The sequence below is a fragment of the Salvia miltiorrhiza genome, chromosome 2, assembly GCF_028751815.1.
Source record: "Salvia miltiorrhiza cultivar Shanhuang (shh) chromosome 2, IMPLAD_Smil_shh, whole genome shotgun sequence".
Taxonomy (NCBI): domain Eukaryota; kingdom Viridiplantae; phylum Streptophyta; class Magnoliopsida; order Lamiales; family Lamiaceae; genus Salvia; species Salvia miltiorrhiza.
The window spans coordinates 9,340,802-9,366,328 of record NC_080388.1 but is presented as its reverse complement, the minus strand read 5'-3'; the positions used below and the strand labels follow the sequence as shown (position 1 = coordinate 9,366,328).

The window sequence follows — 25,527 nt, the reverse complement described above, 5'->3', positions numbered from 1 at the left end:
ACTATGCCGTGTGCACGCACCTCTTTGAACTCAGATCCGACGCCCGCGAGATGCCCAAGCACATCTACCACGCCGACTGCATATTCCCGTGGCTCAACCTCTATAGCTCGTACCCGGTCTGCCGCCACAAGCTGCCGGTCGATGAGGCGAATGACGTTTTCGGTAAGTCGGGGGCAGTGGGGCTCTCAATCTGGCGCTTGCCCAGCGACAGCTTCGTGGTGGGAAGGTTTGTTGGAAGAGGGAATGGGGAGATGCCGGCGGTGTATTAGGAAGTGGAAGGGAGTCTCAGCCTCACTGGCAACGTGCCGAGGGGAATTGAGTGGGGCCCTAGGTACGGCGGCGGAGAGGTGGTGTTCTCTCACTAGGAAAGGATGCTCGAGGAGTAGGGCTGGGAATCGGGTCGGGTTCGGGTACCCTACCCAAAAAAATCGGGTACCCGAACCCGAAAATACCCTAAACTTGCTACCCGAACCCGAACCCGAATTTGAAATCGGGTACCCTAATACCCGACTCGGGTACCCGAGTCGGGTATTCGGGTACCCGAAATTACCCGGTCAAAATGAGCTCTTCCAAGTCAATCGGATATTTCGGGTATTTCGGGTATTAGGGTACCCGAATTACCCGATTTTGATATTAGGGTACCCTAATACCCGAAAAATACCCTATTTTTTTTAAAAAAAAATTTAAAATGTAAATACTTATTCATCACTTCTTTGGAGAGCTTCCTCTCATCTGAGACCGAGTTCGCCTCCGAATCTTCAACGCCGCCGCCGCCGCAGCTCTGTTTCGTCGGCGCTTTTCCGTGAATTTCCTTCGAGCTGTTGTCCCTCGAGAACAGATTCACGAGCGGCGGCGCTTCTTCAACCTTGAATTTCACGAAGAATTTCCCGCTCGTTGTTTTCCCCTGATTTTCTCTCTCTGCAATCTTCGGCGGCGTGCCGGAACTGTCAGGCGTCTCCGGATTCTCGCCATTGACGGATTTCGATTTCTTCAGCTTGAGGAAGAGAGCGTGGCGTTCTGATCCGTACACTCATTGCTAGTGAGAGAACGGCTGCTGCACGGCTGCAGGGGCGAGGGGCTGGGATGGAGCCGACGCCGGGCTGGCGAGGGGCGAGGGGCGAGTGGGGCGGCCGAGAGGTTAGGGCCGGCGCCGGCGGGCTGGGACCAGGGGCGAGTTGGGAATTGGGTTTGGGAGGGATGAATCCTTTGGGAACAGGGGGTTGGGGGCGGGCCGCGGGCGGGAGGGAGGATCCGAATATTTAATAATTAATTTAATTAAATAATTTTAAATTTATTAATTAAAAATAATCGGGTAATTCGGGTATACCCGATACCCGATTATTTTGTCCCCGAACTACCCGAACCCGTACCCGATCCCGAAAAAATCGGGTATCGGGTACCCTATACCCGATTTTTTCGGGTCGGGTATCGGGTACCCGATTACCCGAACCCGAAATTCCCAGCCCTATCGAGGAGAGAGAGAGAGAGATATGGGGCCCATCTTAATTAAAAATAAAAAAAATAATTTTTCTAACGACGTTTTAACGGTGTTAAAACGAGGGAGGTATTTGGTGCGATTTTGCCACGTTGAGGTAGTAAACAACACTTACCCTGACTATAGGGTCCTGTACGCGATAGGGATGTCATCGATAGGGGGAATTTGGTACTTAATCCTTAAATATAATACTCCCTCCGTCCACGAAATGAGTACCCATTTGTGGACGGCACGAGTTTTAAGAAATGTATGGAGTGTAGTGTGAATAGTTTAAGGGTCCCACTTTTTGAGTGTATTAATTAAAGAGATGTGTGGGGTACACTTGCCAAAAAGGGAAATGGGTACTCATTTCATGGACGGATGAAAAAGGAAATATGGGTACTCATTTCGTGGACGGAGGGAGTATATACTTAATAAAAATTATAGGGACGCGTGCATCCGATCTCACAGGGAAAACCGATTCATTCAACATCTTGGAATCTTAAAACTCGATCAATGACAACTTGAAGTTAGTGCTTTCATTTTGTTTGCTTCTTGAATTATTATCATAGAGTTGAACTTAGGACATGGTAATAATTTAAGAAGCAACAAAATGAAAGCACTAATGTCGAAGTTATTGTTTAATTTCGTGCAAATAAATGTGTTATGTGTTTACAACTACTCTAATTAGCAGCAAGTTCAGGGTCGAATTCACATAAAACTGATTGTAACTCTTACTTGGCAACAGTGTCGCTGCAAAATGGTTGAATTCTTCTACCTGCTATGACTACTCTTATGGGCAAAAAAAAAAAAAAAAAATCGAACTGAAACAGAAAAGTGATTTGCTCAAAAGATAACGATAATCTGACTTGGACTTGAATCATTAAACATAAACTTTACTCGGTCATAGGTGCAATCATATTTACTACATGCATGTATCAATTGGTTATAGGCAAAAGCAATAACACCCCTATTTGTCACGCTAAAGCCCTAACCCAATCTTTCCTTTCAGTGTTTAAACCCAAAAATTATCAATTAATGGATTTAACTATTTTGTCCATAAGCTCCTCCCACGTTGACCTCTCGCTCGAACAAGTTATGCCCAGAAAGTATTAAGATTCCAAAAGATCCAATTCAATCTCTCGAATGGGCAAAGCCATGGATCGTGACTCCAACACCATTTGTACTATTTGGAGGCTGAAATTCCTTTCGTTTTATGGCAAAAGTTTACTTGTGGTTGAAACCCCTTAACCAATTAGTAATCAGTTAATTAATCAAATTGCCCAGATCTATTGAATCATCAAACCTAGTGTATCAAGAACATATTCATGCAGTTATTAAGACCAATTGGACATCACGAATTTAAGTGTTCATGCATTAAATCATCTTGCCAAAATCAGGCTATAAAATACTTAGCTAAACACAAATGAAATAAATAAGGCTAAACATGTAAAGGAAAACATACTTGAATTTAAATAAAAACTTACAAAATGAAAGCATTACTTACAGCTAAAAGTGTCGCGCAAAACATGAACTGAAAATAAAAGTGCCATGCCAACACGAGCGAGTTTTTACTTTCTTCACAAACTTTTGAAATTAAAAGCTACAACAATGCTCTTTGAATGTACACATTTGGCTTGCAAACATGCGGTCTTTATAGGTGCAATTCTTCGTGAAGGCCAGCCCAAAGAGAGCCGACTGGAAGGAATCTTCTTCCTTATGATTCATCCATATCTTTCAAGTTTAATCTTCCAAATTCGAATCTTTATGGATAAGGTAGAGTTTGAACCTTATCTGCCTCTATGGATGACCATCACCTTTTTCCATGATCAAGCACCTAAACGTTAGCCTTACTCTGCCCATCTGTTGTGCTTGCCTCTGCTCCGATTTTTCGTCCAATGCTATTGGATTTTGCGTGGTACTTTGGGCAAAAGGTTAGAACATTTGTGATGAGTTCGTTTATTATAACCTTTGATTAAAAGTGGAGTGATTCACCTGTAGTATGAAAGATTGAGAGAGAGGTGAAGATAGTGAAAAGTAAAAGAGAAGATGCTATATTACTGAAAGCGTGTCTACAATGGAAAATGTGTTCCCTATTTATAGGAGTTTACAATGGGGGCAAATAAGTCAATTCATAGTTGGTACGAGCCCTAAGTTAGTTGAGAAGATTCTTCAGTAAAAGTTGTTAGTAATTCGTATGTCATCAGCCCTGGGTGCGTCAGTCCCGCCTGATAAAGCGAGTTATCTCTTCTCTGTTATTCCCAGTTCTGACATCCACTCCCTGTCAGATCAGCTCTGGCTCTTTCTGTGACAAAATCCCTTGGTTCCGCCCTAGAGGCCTCCACTACGCGTGTTCCACAAAGAGTATCGTTCAGAGGCTTTTTCACTCCTTCGATTCTAGGGCTGGAATCTTGAAGGCTATCTGATCTATCTTACACATATTTTACTTCTCATCAACTACTCTCCCCCTATCTAATTGAGTATTCTTTTGTTTATACTCATTTAGTTCCTAGATGTCTCCTTTTCACTTTCAAACGCTGTATTGTTCTTCCTGGAGAGCATTAAATGTCTGTCAATTTAGTGGACCCCGGCCCGTCTAATCACCTCACCACTCTTCAGAAAAAGGTGCCTCTTCAATTTTGGCCTTCGTTTGAAAACACCACGTATCGCCCCCCCTATTGCACTGATGAAACCCTCGTTCTCCGCGCCGCCCTAACGTATATAAAGTCCTCCATCTTCTCCATTTTACCATTTTCGGTACTTCTATTCGCCACCTTACTCCTCCGTCTGTTTTATGCTCCCGTCGTTCGTTCGATGCCTGCTCGACATCTGCCAGACTTCGCTTACTCTTTTTCCATTCTTGTGACTCGGTTTAGGTATTATCTCCACTCTCTTCCTCTTGGGTTGTGTATCGTAGGAACTTTCGTTGACTTTTGGTCTTGAAAAATTTTAGGGAGTATATCGCAGAAAGGATAAAGATGTCTTCGTATTTCGTTCCCGTCTTTGTTATAGGGGTGAAAGTAATGAACAGGTTAGAGAAGGCGCTTCGTGGGCCTAATCCCGGTCTAGTTTTCCGTCTTCCTGACAATAAGTCGTTGGAAACCCCTTCAAACCTGCGCGAGAATAGTATTGCCCTTTGGGAGCAGCAGGTAGCAGCAGGGCTGCGTCTTCCTCGTCCTCCTTTCCTCGTAGAGGTTTGCAATTATTTATGTCTCCATTTTTATTAAATAGCCACTTCAGCTCTGCGGAGAACCTTTTTCTTTCATATTCTTGTCAAGTACCATGGTTGTCGTGATACAGCGCAGCTTTTCTGTCAGAATCAGATTTTAAAGAAAACTAACACCCATTATAGCTTTTCCACTAGCAAAAAGTTTAAAACCACTTTCATGAGCAAATTACCCTCTACCAATAAAAATTTCATAAATAAATATTGTATCGTGTCCACAGTCAAGGGGACTTGGCGCGCATTTGCCAACGTCACTGATGTGATTTAGCATCCGAAACGACATACTTTGTCGTACCGTCCTCTCCCTCCTTCCTTTGATGATGATCTAGAGATCTTCAATAGGCTTAACTTCCTCCATTCTATAAAATCGTTTGTTCCTAAGAGTTTAGTAGAAAATAATTTAGCCCTGGCGGCTAACAGGCTGTTCAACCGTTTCCCCGAATCCAAGATAGGTAATCAAGTTATTTTTGTTCTCTTTTTAGTTTGGTGTGCGCAATGATAGCAAATGCGAGACAATAACTCTCATTTGTTGTTTCAGATATGGATTGGATGGCCGATTGTGATAACCTCCTTCTAGCCCCAGCGGAGTAGGATGTAGCCAGGGCTATGACGCCCAGCGATGAAGCTGCTAAGGATGGCAGCGGTTCGACGACCGTTCCTTCTGATGCTGACACGTCCAGAACTGTCAGCGATGCCCAAGAGTTTGGGGGCCCAACTGAGGCCCCTCTTTCTATTAACATTTCAATGACTGAGGGTGTCTCCTCAGTTCCGATTTCCTACGTCCCCTTCTCCCCTAGTCCTACGCACCCAGCTCCAGCTCTGGAGCGCGTCCTCGAAGTCTCCTCCGTTCATACTGGAAATTCTCGATGTTGCGCCTATTTAAGCCGTCCGCCCCGGGAGCCTTGAAGTCCGGAGGAAAAGGAAGAAAGACCCCACCAAGAAGAGGGTGGAGGAGTTGGCTTGCCGGAGGAAGGCGATCCACCTTGGAAAGTCTGCAGCCAAGGAACTAGAGCTTCCGGGGGACGCCCCTGGCGAAAGGATAACATTTTTGGTCTGTCCCGTCTCTAGCATGGAGGGGCGGGAGTTTTATGAACAGATGTTGGCCCGGGTTCACCCGAAAGACCAAGATCTTGCCCGCAAAGCTTCGGGCAAGGAATTGGCTGAATCACTCGGCCATATGTACATGAAGGTATTCTTCATCTTTTCTTTATGCCTTTATGTCCTTCTTTATCATATAACTCAGCCCTGTCATTCCCAGGAAGAAGCTCAGAGGGTGGAAGCCCTGCATCGGGTCGAGATTTTTGATTAGGTGGAGGAGAGCTTGAAGGAGGCCAGGTCTGCTCTGGCCCTCGAAGAAAAAGAGACTTCTCAGGCTACCTTCTGCCTCAGCGAGGTGGAGACAGAACTGGCCCGCGCCCAGGCTCGATTGATAGAGTTGGAGATCGAGAAGAATTCCTTGGAGTCGGTCTACTAAGAATCCAAGTGGGAGACTCACATGCTGGGGTATCGGTTCAAAGACCATTATTCCAAAGAATACGATGAATCCAAGAGGCGGTGGAAGGAGGCCCAGATTTGAGTCCACAGGGAAGGGTACATATTTGGGGCCTGCGACTAGAGGCTGGAGTTCTTTATGTCACCCTACGGCCACCAATTCCTTAAGATCCTCTTCGAGGGGACGCTGGAGGCCTTCTGTAAAACTCCAGACTACCTGCGAAAGTTCGTCCTTGCCATGGCTTACATGATTACGGAGATCGGTAGAAGAGGGCCTGAGATGACTAGGGCTACTCCAGCGCAAGTAGCGAAGCTGGATTTGCGAGCACTGATGAGGTCCTTGGACAATAATACCCTATGTGCCAAACTGAGCATCGATCCAAATGCTCCCAGCAGCCCTAACTGGTGGTGCCCGATGTTGGACCATGCTCTCCAGCAATTCACTGTAGGGCTCTGCTCTGAAGATTCGTGCAGGACTTCGTGCAGGACTTGTCCAGAGATCGTACCGCCCCCAGGTTCTTTGCGGAGTTCGGGCTGTATCCCTCCCAACCACTCACTTCTGATCTTGCTAGCCTTCCATCCTTCCGAGAGGACGTCCTTGAGCGACTGACCAAACTTTACAAGGAAGAGGCTAACTTTACTCACTCCTTGATGGGGGATCTATCTAGGCATCCAGATCCATTCCCAAATGTTGATGCTTCAAGGACTCTGCCCATAGACGTTGATGCTTCAAGGACTCTGCCTATATTCGCTGAAGGCTCTTCCTCCACCGTCCCCAACTCTGACGCTCCCAGCTCTGCCCTTGCTTCTGTCCCGGCTCCTTCATAATCTAAAACTCCATAATCCGAGACCTTCCCCAAGTAGATAGGTTGTTTGTATATACTTTGTTTCTGAACATCTGTTTACGAATTTCTTTTGATCTGTAAATTTGTGGAACATGGTATTTATTATGAATTGCTTATCGTTCTGCTTCCCCTGTTATTGTGTTATTTTATAAACTCGTTCTTCATGCTGAATCATTTCTGTATGTTCGTACTCAAATAATTTTCCAAACTTAATACTTGTTTCAACCCGATTTTGAGCTCTGGTTTAAGCATTTGCTCGCACTAAGTCAGCTCTGGGAGCTCGAACTTAAGCAGCACCTACAAATTTAATCCTCCTAATGCCCATGCTAAGGACGCTCTGGGAACTTGTGCTTAGGCGACTTCTAAATCTTAAGTGCTCGTGTTAATACCAGCATTGGGATCCGGTTTAGGCAGCTGCCCACGCTAAGCCAGCTCTGGGAGCTCGGTCTTAGGCTACATCTAAAACTTTAACCCTCCTGATGCCCGCGCTAAGGCAGCTCTGGGAGCTCGCACTTAGGCGACTTTTAAACCTTAAGTGCTCGCGCTAATACCAGCATTGGGATCCAGTTTAGGCCGTTGCCCGCGCTAAGCCAGCTCTGCAAGCTCGGTCTTAGGCGACATCTAAAAATTTGAATTTTTTATCCCTAAAAAATAGGATATGAACAGTAATGTACCGGGTATATATGGTATACACCCCTACTCCCCCCTCAGTGTCGTGCGCGTACTTTAGAAGTCAAGCACGATTGTTTGAAACCCTGCAATTCTTAAAGATAAGTACGATGTTGAAAATAAAGAATGAAATCGAACACGGGTAATTACCCTAAAACAAAGAATCCCATTTTATTAAAGAAACTTGGCCCCAAACCTCGTTAAAACCCCTGTGGGGAAAAAGAGTATTTGGTCTACAATAATAAGTCAGAGCTGTAAGTTCTCAAGCATAATTTTTTTTTCAGAATGTTGATGTTCCAAGGCCGAGTGAGCGGCTTCCCTTCACTGTCAGACAAGTGGTATGCTCTGCCGCCTAATACCTCTGTCACCACAAAAGGACCTTTCCAGTTAGGATCCAACTTCTTGACTGGGTGCAGTGCATCTGTCCGTTTTAATACCAGATCCCCTTTGTTAAATTTTCTAACTGCCATTTTTTTGTCGAATCCTCCTTTGATGATGCTCTTATATTTTGCAGCCCTGAGAACGTCGTGTCTCTGCACAGCTCAATGAAATCCAGATCCAGACATCGGAGATCGTCATTTTGTATGGGGTCGTAATGCAGAACCCTATGTGAAGCCAACCGTACCTCTGCTGGTATGACAGTGTTGGAACCGTACACTAGTGTAAATGGTGCCTCCCCTGTAGCCATTTTTGGGCTGGTTCGATGAGCCCACAAGACACCATCTAGCTCTTCTGCCCATCTTCCCTTACTCTTTTCAAGCCACTTTTTCAACCCTTCACATATTGTGCGATTGGTGAGCTCCACTTGACCATTAGCCTGTGGGTGAGCCACGGACACAAAGTGTTGCAAGATATCCATTATGTGATAGAATTCCCCTATCCGCTTCCCTGTGAACTGTGACCCGTTATTTGATATGAGCACTCTTGGTGATCCGTATCTGCAATAGATGTTGCGCCACAAAAACCTTTCAATAGTACATTTGCCGATCTTTGACTCTACCTCCGCCTCCACCCACTTGGAAAAATAATCCACTGCTACTATGAGGAAGAACTTTCCTCCTGGAGCCATGGGGACCTTCCCTACAATATCAATCCCCCACTTATCGAAAGGACAAGTGGCATACATAGTCCCCATAGTTTCCCCCGGAACATTAATGTGTGGGGCGTACTTTTGACAAACTTCACATTTTTTGACAAAATTCTTGGCGTTTTCTTCCATTGTAGGCCAATAAAACTCATCCTGATTATCTTTCTCATGAGATCCTTGTAACCAGCATGGTTTCCGCAGTAATCCTGATGGATTTCCTTGATAACAAATTCATCTTCTTCCAGAGACAGGCATTTTAATAATGGATGAGTGAAGGACCTTTTATACAACTGATCGTTGATCATGTAATATCTGCCATAAAGACACCGCTGAGAAATAACTGGATCAAGCCGTTCTCCCATTCATAAAAAGTGAATAATGGGAGTTCGCCAATCCTCTTTGACTTTCACGCTTAGTACACCCTATTTTCCCTCTGAAATAGGCTTAAAGAGCAGAGTCACCGAGTCCGTCCAGCTGTGCTCGACTGCGCTGGCCATACGTGCTAGAAGGTCAGCTCTGTTATTCTGCTCACGTGGTATGTACTCGATGAAGTAGTCCTGAAACTTAGACATTAACTCCTTAGCCCTAACGTGGTATGCAGCCATTATGCTCTCCTTGATATCATATTCTCCTAATAATTGATGTACTACCAATTGTGAATTAGATTTCACGTGTATCGACTCAGCTCCAAGCTCTGACAAAATCCTCAAGGTTCTGACAATAGCTTCGTACTCGGCTTCATTGTTAGATAAACGTTGCTCATATTTAATAGCGAACTGCAAGTCTTCATCCGTGGGGGATTGAATATATATGCCCACCCCACATCCTTCTTTAGTGATGGACCCATCAACTGATGCCCTCCAGGGCTTCAGTTTTTTCGCTCTGGTAGTCTCTTGTACAAAATCTGCCAAGGCCTGTGCTTTGATCGCGGTCTGTGGTTCAAAGTCCACATCGTATTCACTTAATTCAATTGCCCACTTCACCATTCCTCCAGACAGGTCTGGTCACCCAACGTTTGTTTAAATGGTAAAGATGTACGCACGATGACTTTGTGCGCCAGGAAATATGGCTGTAACCTTCGAGCCGTAACCAATTCAATCAACGCTGCCCTTTCAATCTTTAGAGTAATTCAGCTCTGCACCTTATATCATCTTACTGATAAAATAGATTGGCATCTGCTGCCCCCATTATTCCCTGATAAAGACCGACCCCAAAGATTCCGACCCTACTGCTATATACAAGTATAAAACTTCCTTTACATTGGGCTTAGTAAGCACTGGAAGCTCTGCCAAATATCTCTTTAACTGATCAAAGGCCTGTTGGTAGCCTTGGGTCCATTCAAATTTTGTCCCTTTCCGCAAGATCTTGAAGAAAGGTAAGCTTCTGTCCCTTAACCGTAAATTCTCTCATTCAATGTCTGCACTTCTTTGATGTTCCTTGGCGGTGTCATGTTCATGATAGCTTGTACTTTGTCTTTGTTTACCTCGATGCCCTACGGGGTCACCCGGTACCCCAAGAATTTCCCAGTTCTGACCCCGAACGTACATTTCTTCGGATTTAACATCAGCCTGTGTTGACGGATAACATTGACAACCTCTTCCAGGTCTAACGGGTGTGAGGTGGTAGCTCTGCTCTGAACCATCATATCATCAACATATACTGTCATAGTTTGCCCGATCTGATTTTGAAAAATTGTGTCCATCATACGCTGATATGTGGCTCCAGCGTTCTTAAGTCCAAACGGCATTCTAGCGAAGCCGAAGACTCCACAATAAACCGCAAAGGCAGTTTTGGCAATGTCCTCTGAATGCATGCTAACCTGATGATAGCCCTGAAAGGCGTCCATAATTGACAACAGCTCACAACCAGCAGTTTAATCGACCAACTGGTTTATGCGGGGTAGAGGGTAGCAGTCCTTTGGGCAAGCTGCATTCAAGTCCCTATAGTCCACACACATTGGCCATTTCTTTTCTTTCTTCTCGACCATCATTGCGTTGGATAACCAAACGGGGTATTGTACTTCCACTACGTGGCCCGCCTGCAACAAAGCTTTTACTTGCTCTCTGATCGCTGCATTGTTCTCTGACCCAAAATGCCTTATTTTCTGAATAACTGGTTTTTTCGTAGGATCCACATTTAAGCGAACACGTCTGCATTACATCGTAGGTATTCTGTCACGTCCCTCTCCAGAGCCAAAGACATCTGTCATCAGTTGATATCATAGGTTGATTGTCGGGAGACCTCTCGATCTCCTCGATCTCAGCCGCATTCCTGGAGCTACCTCCAGCTCTGGCAATCTTTTCCGTTGGCCCACTTTGCACGCTTTGAGTTCGCTTAGATCCAGCCTGGGATGTTAAGCTTCGAATGAAGCACTCCTTGGAGGTAATCTGGTTCCTAACAATTTTCCCCACGTGACCACCTTCTAACGGGAATTTCATTTTCAGATGGTACATAGAAATTATAGCTTGGAAAGCATTCAGCGCTGGCCTCTCTATAATGATGTTGTAGCCTGGTTTGGGAAAATCCTTCACCAAAAACTTGAGAATCCTGGTGCGTGAAGCTCGCTCCTTTTCCCATGTCATCAGTAGTTCGAGAGATCCCAATGGTGTAATAGATTCTCCAGTAAAGCCATGCAATGGGTTACCCAGAAGCTTCAGAGTAGCATTTAGAGCCATGGTTGTCAAGCAATCCTTGTAGATTATGTCGACGGCGCTCCCAGAATCCACAAAAATACGGTGAACCGTACAATTAGCCACATCTGTCGAGAAGACTAAAGCATCGTCATGCGGGTGGATGAGCCCTGCGTGATCCTCCGATCCGAAAGAAATGCTAGGTTCATTCCCTGCGTTGCGGACAGTCATGACCTGCCTCGGATAGGTTCCAGCTCAGCACGAGCAGATGGTTTGTTTCATTGCTCTATTGGACGTGGGCCCATTTTCCTCCCCGATTATCATGTGGACCTGTCTTTTTTCTTCTTGAGGTGGAGCGACAGCTCTTCAATCACCCCTTTGGTCTCCTCGGTTTCCCCCTACCCTGGGATTATAGTTACTGCCCTGTAGATGCGGAGGTGGTTTTTGTTTGATAAATTGATCTAACATTGTTTGTTTTACCAAGATTTCCAACTTGTGACGAAGATGTCCACAATATTTCGTAGGATGCCCGTAATGACTGTGGTACTGACAGAGTAAACCATTCAGCCCATGCTTGGGGGCCCCTGCTGCAAAATCTCTCGGAGCTCTAAACTATGGTTCGTTCTTGACTCCTAGGGCTTGTTCAGTGGTGTTTGGTCGGTAAGTCTATTGACGTTGTGCACTGCCTTGAACCTTTGCACCATTCGGGTAGGTTGATATGCCGGCTGTACTTTTCCCTGCAGCACTCGGGGAGGCAGCCCTCTGTATGGTGTTCTTTCTTGGTATCGAGTATCCGTCTGCTCAGGTCTGTTTTCTGCTTTCTTGGACTTATTGCCACTGTACTCCATTTTCTGGGCAGCCCTGGCTTCCTCAAGCTGTATATACCCCGGGAGATGGGCTAGGATGTCGTCGAAATCCTGTGGTTGTTTTACTTGTAGGTTATCGAAAAAAGCCCCTGGCCTCAAACCTCGGACAAAGGCATATCCCTTGATCTGCGATCCAGTTTTGGGAACTTCCAGAGATATACTACTAAAAATGGAAATAGGGATAACGGTTCACACATAACGGTTTTGGTCAAAAACCGTTATGTATGAGCGCACTTTTAGTAATATATAACGGTTTTCCAAAACTCCGTTATGTATGTACTGTTATCCAAATGTATTTATAACAGTATCAAACTAACCGTTACGTATTAGCGTTATCTATTAGTAATATATATAACGGTATTACAGAACCGTTAACCCATTCGTTATGTATGAGCATCTATTCAACAACGATTATTTCAGCGTTAAGAATACCGTTATATATGAACGTGATTTATAACGGTAGTTCCAACTGTTATTCCCTACTGTTATCTATGACCTTTTTTTAAAAAAAATTTGTTTTTAAATTTTTTAAAACTAAATTATAGGCATCTTTTTATAACAAAAAAAAACCTAAATCTCGAACCCTAGTCTTCACTCCATCTGCAATTTCACTCCATCACAATTTCACTCCTTCTGCAATTTCGTGAAATCAATTTCTGACTACTCAATTTTAAGATTTCCCCTTCGCCTCTCTTCCACCGCATCACCAAATCTCAAACCCTAGTCGCTGCTTCTGCTGAAAGCTCGCGGCAATTCGGAGGGGGACGCGCTCCACGCGAACCGCCGCTGCTCGAGTAGCAAGCACCAGCGGTCGGCGCCTCCGTCTCAATCGCGAATCGGGCCAAATTCCGCAGTGAATCGCGTCCTCCGCCTTCTCCGCAATTCGGCGCCTCCGCCTAGGCCACGATTCGCAGACACCACTACCTCTGCCGCCGCCGCCGCCCCGGTCTATCTCTCCGCCGTGCTTGAGTACCCGCCGCTGAGGTTAAGTAGATTTTAGATTCGCAGCACATCCCCTTTGATTGCATGCGTCGAGTTTTATTAAATTCATTGAATTCGATTCTTTTTTATGTTATTTTTATTTGAACTTTAATTTGCTGAAAAAATCATCCACCGACGTCAATTGATTGTTGTATTTGTTTGATTAATTGTAAAAGGGAAAATTCATCAAAAATAATCTTTTAACCTATTGTTTTAATTTTAAATGCTAGATTATTGTTATTTTCCTTTATTTGTACTTTGGTTTTGGATTTGATTTTGCTCACATAATTTTGGATATTAGGAAATGCTGATTAATTCAATTTGCTGTTGTGATTAGGTGTTGGAGCTTGCTGGAAATTCTCCTAAAGACAACAAGAAGACATGATTGTTCTCCCAAACATTCACCAAACTCTGTTGCCGAAAAAAGCTAGTGGTGGGGACAAGAAGATTGGCTCTGCCTCGCATGCATGAATTTTAGGGGGTTTTTGTTGTGAATTAAATGGTTTTTCGTTGATGGAATTGAGGCATTCGAAATCTCACAGAGCAGTGTTTCTATGTGCCATTTTGGTCAACCCACTTGATATGGCTAAGGTGCATTTGATATCTCAATATTTTTCTTTATTAATGATCTATCTAGCTAAGTTTCTACTTCTTTGATTCACTAAGGTTGTAGCAATGTATCCCCTTCCTCAATTTTCTATTTGTGGATATATGCTATTGAGTCCTTCAGTCACTTGCCAATTGGTTGCTAGACTTGTACTTGTTTAGTAAAACTAGTTAATGGTCTAATTGATTTTTCGAATACAAACCCCTTCCCTCACCTAGTCACCTGCAAAAAAGAAAACAAAAACTGGTTTAGCTATTGAAATTTTCTTTCACTTGTCTATTTTGCCCTTTTAATGTTTGCATTTTAGGGCAGCTCTACATGTACGTCTAGTAGTATTACTATTCACTTATTCATCTCCATTTGATTTTTTGCTTTTTGTGTAATCTTTCAGACAAGATTACAGGCACAAGCAGCTGGAGTCCCCTACTCGGCTACTCCTATCCATTAAATTAAAAAAAAATGTAATATTGCTTATCTCTTTAATCACTTCGAAGTTCAATTGAAGAAATGTTTAGTTGTTACACTTTTGTTGGTTGCAAAAAACGAGTTTCACATAGGAATGCATATGGAAGTTGATAATATAAATAAGAAGCCATATGCCTCATAAATGATAGACAGTTGCAAAGTATAATAGTTGAATTCCCGATGGGTATTTCTAACATGCTCAGTTGAATGTTATTAGTATTTTGTATTTTTTTTTAGATAGATATTATTAGTAATTTAATAAAATGTTATTTTGCCTGACAAATGTACTTATTCTTTTAATATAGTGAAGGAGAGCAAGTTTTTATGGATTATAGCACATTTAAAATATAGCTTATTACTGTTATGTTATTGGTTTTTTATTCATTGATTATCCTTGACATTAGTATTATCTTAAGAGAAGACATTGGTTTCTTATTTTGATGTTGTACCTTATCCTAGTAGCCATTACGTGAGTAGTCCCCCAGAATTATATATATTAAAAATAATTGACTATGTTTTAGGCTACTTATGTTGATTTAAAACTTAGGCAGAATACTATTTGATGTGTACGTAGTTAGACATATGACGTGAAATCCTTTGCGTTTGGGTTTAATTAGGAAGTCCTTATACTTAGCAAGTGAATCCATGACTAGCAGCCTGCTGCTTAAGCTTTCAATATCAGTCAATATTTTAAAGTTAATGGTAATACTCACTAGTTATTATTTACTTTGTAAGGTTGCGCTAGTTCATGGGATTTCCATGGGTGAAGGTGCATCCTTAATGGTCCCAATGAAGTTCTCTGTTGTCACAGAGAAAAGTGTGAGTATAATGAATCCTTCTTTTCTCTGTATCCTATTATGGTGTTTAAACATTAATAATTTCTTTTACAATATGTTAATCTAGGGTTTTGCAACTCCGGAGGCAAGCAATATTGGCTTTCATACTGATTGTGATTTTCATACATGCTATCTCACCTTTCTTTGTGGATTGAGTTGTACATCTTGTATTCTTGCATCATCTAACATAACATACTTGTGGGATTCAGAAAGACCTCGAAACCAAGATTGAGAAGTCGAGGAAGCAGATAAAAGAATGCAAAAACAGAGCAAAGAAAATCTGTGGTGTCAAGAAGGTATGATTGTCCTTACGCCGTGTGATTGACCTTCCAAAATTTTATTCAACTGCTTTTGTTCAAATATTTCTTCACTTTTGAAGTCATTGTCCGTGTAGGAATACATCGTTATAAGTGTTCTTATCTAGTTTATAATATGGTTTGATGCTTAAGTCTATAGTCTACAAGACTACAACTTATATTATAGCAGGGAATGTTAGACATCGATCATCTTCTTAGACATCATCTTCTTCGATTTTCAGATTTCATTCCGCGTTTTGACAGATGGAAGTTTGGATGGATGGATTGCTTTTGACTTAAAGCTACTTTAGAGTATCATTTTTCGTTGAAAATTGTAAATGACTACTCTAGCTACTTAGATACATTACTTTTGTTAGCAAAGTATTGGATGGTTAAGTTATTTGGATATATTTGTATTTTTTATTATGGATGGATGAATTTATTGGGATGGTATAATGATTGACTGATTAAGTATTTATATAATATATGTTTTGGTTGTAGTATTTGTTGTGTTTGAGGTTATTGTATATTGTATAATTTGTATTTAAGAAATTACAAAAATAGATAATAATAATAATAATAATAAAATATGCTAAAATTCTGCATTCGATAATACATAACGGAAATAAATGTTATATAAAATACAAAAAAGCGTTATGTAATGACAATATAATATGTAAGAAATATATTTTATAACGGAAAAAATAAGTTTTATAACGGTGAAAAATCGTTATGTTTTCTATCATAAGATAACGATAGTTAACCGTTATGTAAAATATAAAAAATCGTTATGTATAGTTACAATACATAACGGAAAAAATACATTTTATAACATATTTTACTGTTACGTATTATAATCAAAGACAACGGTATTTCATGTGTTATGTATCCTCATAGTACCGTTATGTATACATAGTATAGATAACGGTATATTACCGTTATGTATGAGCGCCCTCATACATAACACCACTATATACAACGCTTTTTTTGGTACATAGATAACGGAAAATTACCGTTATGTATGAGCGTTTTTTTTAGTAGTGCGATGCCTTAGTGAAACGAGCAGCAAATTCCTTCAAAGTCTCAGTGGGTTCTTGCTTAGAACTCGCGCGCTTAGAACTCGCGGTCTTCATAGCGCGCTTAGAACTCGCGAACTGACACATAAAAGCGTCATGAAGGTGTTCGAAAGAGTGAATTGAATTAGGTTCCAGAGCCCGGAACCATTGCTGAGCCATCCCAGTCAGTGTAGTAGAGAAAATTTTGCACTTGATCACTTCGGTATGCTGGTGTAGCGTAATCATGGTTTCAAATCTAGCCATGTGTACCTCTGGGTCATCCGACCCATCGTATTCCATGGTGATGGGTTTGAAGTGGCGAGGTAATGGGTCTACTAAAATGTCTGCCAAAAAAGGACTTGATCCCGTCCTGGGAGCAACCTCAGGATAGGTTGGGCGATGACGGCTTTCTCCCTTTCCTTCAGTCGGAAGCTGTTGAGTAACATTTCTACGCTTGCTTCCGTCATCTCTGCTAACATGCCTTTCTTTCTCACTTAAGCGAGCATGTCGCTCTCGGTGACCTCCAGCCCTGGAGTGAGTGGAGTCCTCGTACCGGTCTCTCTTTCGTGTAGCAGCCTTATTTCTTTCCCTCATTTTTTCTCCAATTTCTCCTTCTAATTCCTGAAGGTGCTGCTGCATAATCGAGACCCGTTCTTGTAACTGCGCTAGATCATCCAGATCTGTAACCCTCCCCCGACGCTCAGTGATGGGTCTGGTCTGACTGGAAGTATCTTCCACATCCTCAATATGATCGATGTCTCCTGGGAAGAGCGGTCCTAGCTGGCGTGTATCCTTTGCTCCGTCGGCCCTGGTGGCTCGGGTCCCCTCTAGGGGAACGACAACAACACTCCTCAGTAACGCCGGGGGGTTTCCAGTTCGCAATCCCTCCGGGATGACCTGGGATGGCAATGACAGCCCTGCAATCGCTGGCAAGCCCAAATTCAGTGGAGGAGCAGAAGTTCCCAAAACTTGCCTCATACAGGCGTAACTCAGAAAAAATAGCATTTGCTCGGTCATAGTAACATTGACCAATCCCGTTCCCTGTGTGGATGACCCCTGGGCGGCCGGAGTTGCCTGCAGCCCTCCACCGTGCTGTCCTTAAAAATTTATTTATTTACTTATGTTATATATATATATATATATATATATATATATATATATATATATATATAGGGTGCGGTTATAGTGAGAACCACACTTATCGTGAGAACATAAGAACCATTAAAATCAATGCATCTACTATATAAATTAATGCATTCGCTATTAAATTTAATGCATCCAAAAATAATAAATTGTTTGCTCCCTTCAGGATTCGAACCCAGGATCTGCATTCATCCACCAAGATGATGCATCCACCGTAGATCTTGATGATCGAATGGTTTAAAATGGTTCTCTGTTCTAATTTTATTTAGTGGTTCTTATTTGAACCTCTCCCTATATATATATATATATATGTATATATATATACCAACAACCTATGCATCAACTATTACAATCAGTTCATCCTTGTCCTTGGTTCAGCTTCTCTTGCCTTTCAGCTTCATATAGTTCATCAATCTTCTCATTGGTTAGTTGTCCAAACATGTTATTGATCATTTTCACAAAGGCATTATACTATTCTTTAGAGTTCTTCGTTGGATCTATGTCATTCAACATGGCAATTTGAAGAGCATAATTCCAATCTTCGTGCGATTAGCTTCTCCATTAGCATAAATTGGAGGAGGCAAAGTTTCCTTAGCATGTGCTTTGCAGCATTGATAACTTCCTTGACCAGAGGTAAATCTGAATGGTCGGCCAGGAAGTGTGTGAAAGCGTCGTAAGTTGCACTTCTAGGAGGCTCGGGTAATAGTAATAACATGCTATAAACTCGTCTTTAAGGGCTTTCCACTTGTCATTGATTTGAGTTGGTATCCATTTGTCCGAATGTGCACTGATCCTAAGGCCTTGACTTTGCTTCAATCTACGGATGGTGTCTTTGCTTTTCAGTACAGATTGGAATATTTTTCCTTGATTATCCTTCCAGAAGGCCTTTACTTTGTCCACAGTCGTAGATGGACCACAGTTCTTCTTCGCCTATTCTTCGTTCCAAGCTGTTGTAACTAAAGCATGTTAAAAATAATGTAAAATTAGGAATTTGAATAAAAGAGTGTACTCCATCCGTCTCACCTTCATAGTCCTCTATTCATTTTTGGGATGTCCCAATATGTAGTTCACTTTCTAAATTAAATTTGTGTTGATTTTTTTTTTTACTAAAATAACCTTATTTAAAGTTTATAAATTGACAATTTATATTTTTGTCTTTCGATTAATATAGTCAAACATAGAATAAATAAGGACAAAATATAACAATTGCATATAACTTATGTATTCCAAACAATGTTAATTGCATTTTCTTATAATGTGTGAAATAATAAAGTGGACTATAAATGAGAGACGGAGGGAGCAATATTTATGTGCTCAGGCTTTCTTCTTTTAAAAGCATAGCATGAATTGACATATTTTTTCTTTACTTTCAAAGATGTAACTAAGAGCATCTCCAGCAGAAAATGTTAGAACCGCATTGGGCCGACTATGGGGCATGCCACGCGCGCTGGAGAGCCGCGACGGCACGTCCCCAGTGTTAAGCGAAGAACTGGGTCTTGGGGGAGGTTTGGGCATTTGCATGACAATCACGCACAAAAAATAAATTAAATTAAAATCTGAATTTGAAGAAATGGTCCTTGCATCTCCAACTTTTTTTTTTTTTTTTGATTTTACCATTGAAAGCCAACAGATAGTTGATAGGTTTTGTTTTTTTTTTTCTTTTTCCAATATCTATATATACCCCTTTTTATTTCATTCAAATCACTCTAAAAAATCCTTCTCTAGCTCAAGAAAAATCTCTACAAAAATGTTTTATTCACAATCATCCTCTTCATCAAGCAGCGGCGACGAGCAACGTGCTGAACAGTTCTCCCAACTCGTGCAACAATTTTACAAAATTGTTGAAGCTATTGGTGAAATTGGAAAGCCCTCGTCTGCGAAGAAGGGTGACAACGAAGGCGTACATAGATCGAGACCAAGAAGCCGGAGCATAATGTATTATTTTGTAGAAAATCCGGTCTACACCGACTCTATTTTTCGGCGCCGATTTCGTATATGGCGTGAATTGTTTCTGCGCATCATCAACGCCGTGCCGTCAGATCGGTACTTCCAACAACACAGATGCACTTGGCAAACTCGGGTTCACACTGTTGCATAAATGCACGGTTGCTATTCGTCAACTATCAAATATAAGTGCAGTTTGTTAGGTCCGGAGGGTCTCGAATAGGTGTATGGGGGGGAATACACCTTTAGGCTATTTTTGTGAAATCAGAGGGATCTCAAGACAGAGATCAAAAACGAAACTTTACACACAAACTCAGACACCTGTTTTACTGAAAAGAGAGTTGACTAAAACAGGGTTGACGACTGATACTGAAAGATTCTTCAGTAATGAGTTACCAGTTAAGTCACAAGAACTTAATTGATGCACGTTAGGCTTCAGTCGAGTTTGTTAAAAACAGAGATGTTATAAATCTTTCTGACTATCAGAGGATAGATCAGTAAGACTGATAACATACGCAGCGGAAATCTTTTGTTTCGTAATATCCTTTGTTGAGAACGTTGTTAATCTTTAGTTTCTCTTTGTTATTAATCAGTATTCAGTTTATCAAAGGTAAGTACACAAGTATGAAAGTAAAACTGAAAGCTGTAAATAACACAGAGATTTTTACGTGGTTCGGAAAACACTTCCTACATCCACGGTCAGTTGATCAGACCAACAACTTCACTCTGCAAGTGCTTATGGTGCACTGCAAACCGATGCTTGTGCTTACGGGTGCACAGTGACTCAACCCAAAACACCTAAGGGATTGACTCGCAATCGTACGAGGTCGTCCTAGTGTAATAAGCTAACCCAAGTCGTCTCTCAAGGAAGGCTAAACAGGGCTCTGATCATGCTACGCACAGAAAATAGGAAATAAACCTAAACACTCTAATCAGAAGTTTGGGTCTGACACTCTCTCTCCGATTAACTAATGCGTAATTAAAATAAAGCATATAAAGTTAACTAGGCAAAAGATAGGAAGCCGATAAGAACGCAAGAAGGCAAACAAAGCTAGGGTTCTAAACTAGCAATCTAGAAAGCAATCATCAATTCAACAACCATAAACAACGATTATCTAGGCGAAATAACATATTAACATTTAATCAAATGAATGTTAAGCAAACACACACAATCAAAGAGAATTCCGCAAGCAACTCAACGACGAACTAACTAAGCACTTAAATTATCAAGAATCAACCACATCACGTGTAACACCCCGCACCTTTCCTTATGATATGAGATAGTGTTTCAACACTATTGAGGATACTGAGATGTCGAGATGATAGATTATGAGTTATGAGTGGACAAACTCATGATGGAGTTAGAGTGATGAGATTTGAGAAACGAGTTGAGTTAGAGATGCTGATTGAATTGAGTTGAGATTTTACTTCCGACTACCGGGAATAGAATTACCGGATACCGAGTTATCGGTGTTTGACTGTCCTATTAAGAAAATAGGAATAATGAGTTTGACATAGAGTCGAGGAAGAGAGGGAGAGAAACCTTGAGTTATCGATGAATGGTAATATGAGTAAGATGGAGACGTTGATTGATTTTTGAGATGAGATGAAAGACGAGAGATAGAGTCGAGGTAGTGACTGAGAGTCACTATAAAGAGGATTAAGCTAAGAGTGATGATTAGATAAATGACGAGTGATGATTCGTTTTAATGTGATAATGGTGTGAGTTATTTAATTGACGTTATGTGATTTACCTGATATGTGTGCACTTATATTTGTGTCTGTATGATTTTCGAAATTTAGCACACATGATTTATATTACCGCCGCACACTTCTACACTCACAATCAATATTTTAAGCCCTTTCTCACATGTGGATAATTGGCGGATGAGACTTTCTGCTAAGGGGGAGACAAAATACTGTTGAGCATTTAATGCTTCTTATCTTAAGGAATAAGAATCTTGCTAAAACCGAAGAGCTTCTCTCTCTTTCCGTCATTCTCATCATTTTCGGCTCTTCACCTTCTTCTCTCTCCCTTACGCCATTCTTTATCTCCTCCATTGGAGACTAAGCTCAAGCTTCTAAAGACATAACTATGATGAAATCCTCCACTAAATCAAGCCCTTAAACACTTACTACTCATGAATCAAGAAGTTTAGTGGAGTTTGATGCTTGAAGAATAGAGACCGAAGCTTTCCTTTTCTTGAAACTACCTGAGTAAGTGTTTGAATCCTTTGGGATCTAGACTTTTTATGTGATATATGTGTTTAGAAGGATGACTGAAGCATGAAAAACTCCCCCTTCACTTTTTTCTTCATTTTCGAAAATTAGGGTTCATGCCCTTTAAAAATCTTTCTGATTCTTTTCTAAAAATGGGGTGAGAAATGAGTTATATGTGATGAGATGTATGTTACGTGATGATTTGAAGTGATTAAGAGGTGTTTTTCAAAACTGAGTCTTGAGCATGAGTTTTTACAAAATTTGGTTTGATATAAGAAATAGGGGAAAAATCTGTAAGTTATGTCTTGAATGATGTTTTGACGATGAGCATGAATAGATGAAAGGATCAACGTGATATTTGATGATTTCTGGGTATGAAAAGTTGATGAAGTTTAGAGTTTACTCTTGTTCGCTTTGTTCTGCCTTGAGTCTCGTTCTGCTCTGCCAAGTTGTGATCCCACTGGCATGCCAGAGAAGTCGTTTCCCCGCTGGCATGTCAGAGAATTCATTTTTCCCGGGTATGCCAGAGAATTCGTTTCCCCGCTGTAATGCCAGCGAGTTCTTTTCTCCGCTGCCCTGACAGAGAGTTCGCCATTCCTCTGGCGACAGAGAGTTCGCCATTCCTCTGGCATAGCAGAGAGTTCGTGATTCCTCTGATGTTTGATTCATCTGACGTTTGAGTCCTCTGACGTTTGAGTCGTCTGACGTTTGAGTCCTCTGACGTTTGAGTCCTCTGACGTTTGAGTCCTCTGGCGATTGAATCCTCTGGCGATCGATTCCTCTGATGTTTGATTCCTCTGATGTCGATTCCTCTGATGAAGTCATTCCTCTGACTGTTGATTTCTCTGGCGAGCATTCCTCTGTTTTGGCGAGTATTTCCTTCTCTGCTCTGCCAAGCTAGTCTACTCTGCTCTGCTGAGTTCTTCCACCCTGACCACCGAGCATTTCTCTGCTCTGGTCTCCGAGTCTGACTTATGTTTGTTTGTTTGTGATATGTTTATATGTGAGGTTGCATGCTTATGTGATTGTGCATGCCGACATGTTTATTTGCCTTGAGTATGGTCCGAGTTGAGAGTTATGTCGAGAGTAAGACGTGGGAAATCCTTAGAAGTCGAGTATGCCTAGGGATTTAGTTTTACTGGGTAAATAGACGTTGAGTGAGAAGTTATCGATGAAACGAGATTGGATTTTAGTATTGAGATCTAACTGAGGTTTGTTTTATCACATGAACTTTCGTGATGATGTTGATGACTCATGAAGACCCGAGCGAGACGAAGAAGTAAGTCACCTGTTCCTATCCGAGCTTAAGCAAAGGACTCCAGGTGGGCAATATTTTGAGTATACAGTTTATGAGCTTTTCTAAACTGTTTTAAATGATGATGAGATTATGAGATGATTTGATGCTTTGAGTTAAATGATGTTTAAGAATTGTTTGACTTGCCAAATTTTGATGTTGAGCCTGTATGTTACCCTCTACTGATGAGACGAATTCGGTCCTGCCACAAGCGGGATTTTGTGCACAGATGTGACTGTGAGCCGTCTTCGGGTCGGCCAGTCACGGTACTTGAGAGGGAGGCCTACTTCTCAGTATCGATAATAATGATGATGTTGTAGACGTGGTACATACATGCTGAATATTTTGACTGCAGTCATTTCTTTATGATGCTATGATTATGAAAACTGCATGCACAGATTCTTTGATGATAACTTATTTCTGTGTATTGCTGATGTTATGGCAAGTTTTCAAACATATAGCTCTAAGAGCGCCTTTGATGTTTTCCGGCGTTTGCCCACTGAGTATTATTACTCACGCCCTGCATATATTTCTAAATGTGCAGGCTAAGCTCTGGAGCGAGATTGGACTGGTGCTGGTGGGGACTGTTTCGTTGATGAAGCTCCTTTGATGTTTTACTTGATGTTAGAGTCTTAAGAATGATGTGCTTTGTTTTCCTTCTGATGTTGATAAAACCTTAGTGAGATGATACACTAATCTTTTCAAATCAAGCAATATACTCGCGATTATATGTCTTCATACATATAATTGATACACCTTTTGCTGTGACACTCTTGATATTATGATTCCTTATGGAAAATAAGCAGTACCTACTTTGTTTTTCTTCTTGAAATTCCTAATATTCAAGAAGTTATAACGATGTTGACGAACACACCCTTGAGTCGAATTATGAGTCTTTGCCTTGGCATGTTTGATGTAAGCTTCCGCGCCGATGTTCATTTTAGTTGTGATGTCCTTTATTCATTTATTTTAGTCGTATCGATACTCGTGCCCCGCTATCACTAGCGTTTGGGAATCGGGGTGCGACAGAGTGGTATCAGAGCAGGTCGTCTGCTCTGAGTTAATTGCTTGATTGAGTACTAGTCTAATTTGAGTTCTTAGACTAGTTTGAGAGAGAGTCTTTGTGAAACGAAACCCCAGCACCCCATCTCCTCCAGCTTAACGAGGTAAGAAGTTGATGTTGTTTCTTATCGCTTTTCTGATGAGAACTGAGTTTGATGCACTAATGAGTGATGTATTGTTTTGATGACGAAATCGTTTGAGATGATGAATTCTGATGTGAGGAAGTTGATGAAGAAGATGAGGAGAGATGTTGAGGCTAGTGTGGCCAATGCCCCACCATACCAAATGAGGATGAGATGCCGAGTTATATTGAGATAGCGATGCAGCGATGGTTCAGGGAGTATATCCCGGATGAGGATGACACCTTGGGTGAACTTATGACACGAATGTCGAGGATGAGCCGAGCTATGATATGTGTATCGGATCATAGACGAGTATGAGGAGAAAGAGACGAAGCCGAGTGAGGATGCACCGACTGATGATGCTGGGAGTAGGATATCAGATGATGGCGATGACGAAGACGAGATGGGAGAGTGATAGATGACGACTGAGACTACCTAGAGATGTATAGATATATCTATAGTGATGCTTAGCTAATGTACATAGCTAGGAGCATAGTATAGAACATATATGACGTTTAGTCCCTATGATGCTTGCATAGTTAGAGCATCATTTTGGAGTTAGAGCTTTGGTACATAAGACCTTACTTTCGTAAGAGACCTCGAGAGAGAGGGGCAGTTTTCCTTATATATATATATATATATATATATATATACAGAGAGGTTGATGATTAGTGAGTTTCACTTTCTTAGCAGAGCTTTGAGAATGATCATGATGTAGATGCTTGATGACAAATGAGAGATAGAGATGACATTGATGACTAGAGAGCTTGCTGTCACATTAGAATTTTGAGATTGATGCTTAGATGCATGATGATTAGATGAACGATGGAGATGACGAGAACTGAGATGAGAATTCTATATGATATATATAGGACCGAGTTGAGACGTATATTTGAGATGAGAAAATAGAATTTGTAATTTTGAGATTTACTTATGAGATATAGAAGCGAAGTAGAGAATTAGTATTTTGTTTTAACAAACTGCTAGTTTCGAAGTCGATAGTTTTATAATTGTTTTCCCTCTATGGTTTACCTCCGAGAAGAAGAAGGAACGGAAGGGACATAAACCGAGAAGAAGACGAAGAAGAGAAGCTGAGAGAGAGATAGTTGAGATAATGCGATAAGAGTTAGAGTTTTCATCGCGATTTATAGACACGACCTTACTAGGGCGAACGTATTATGGAGATCTCATGGGATGCATAGATACTTTTGACC

General features: G+C 41.6%; 1 protein-coding gene and 1 long non-coding RNA gene across 14 annotated transcripts; both read left to right on the top strand.

The window, feature by feature from the left end:
* Positions 1-12,675: 12,675 nt before the first annotated feature.
* On the top strand, positions 12,676-15,976 carry LOC131012956 (3-hydroxyisobutyryl-CoA hydrolase-like protein 5). Of its 13 annotated transcripts, none has more exons than XR_009097539.1 (6): positions 12,676-13,272; positions 13,607-13,860; positions 14,268-14,337; positions 15,077-15,160; positions 15,387-15,473; positions 15,716-15,976. XR_009097539.1 is itself a non-coding variant. In XM_057940941.1 (6 exons), exons 2-6 carry the CDS (start codon positions 13,783-13,785, stop codon positions 15,782-15,784), a joined length of 336 nt encoding a protein of 111 aa, XP_057796924.1. In that variant the 5' UTR covers positions 12,727-13,272; positions 13,571-13,782; the 3' UTR covers positions 15,785-15,976. The 13 variants fall into 13 exon arrangements, 7 of the variants coding, with proteins under 7 accessions (XP_057796927.1, XP_057796922.1, XP_057796924.1 ...); XM_057940941.1 differs by lacking the exon at positions 14,268-14,337 and adding an exon at positions 15,245-15,262 and having other exon boundaries at positions 12,727-13,272; positions 13,571-13,860; XM_057940940.1 differs by lacking the exon at positions 14,268-14,337 and adding an exon at positions 15,245-15,262 and having other exon boundaries at positions 12,814-13,272.
* A 6,639-nt stretch (positions 15,977-22,615) lies between these two features.
* Positions 22,616-23,863, top strand: LOC131012960 (uncharacterized). The gene is made up of 2 exons (XR_009097545.1): positions 22,616-23,157; positions 23,674-23,863. It is a non-coding gene; the product is annotated as an uncharacterized LOC131012960 (long non-coding RNA).
* The last annotated feature ends 1,664 nt before the right edge of the window (positions 23,864-25,527 follow it).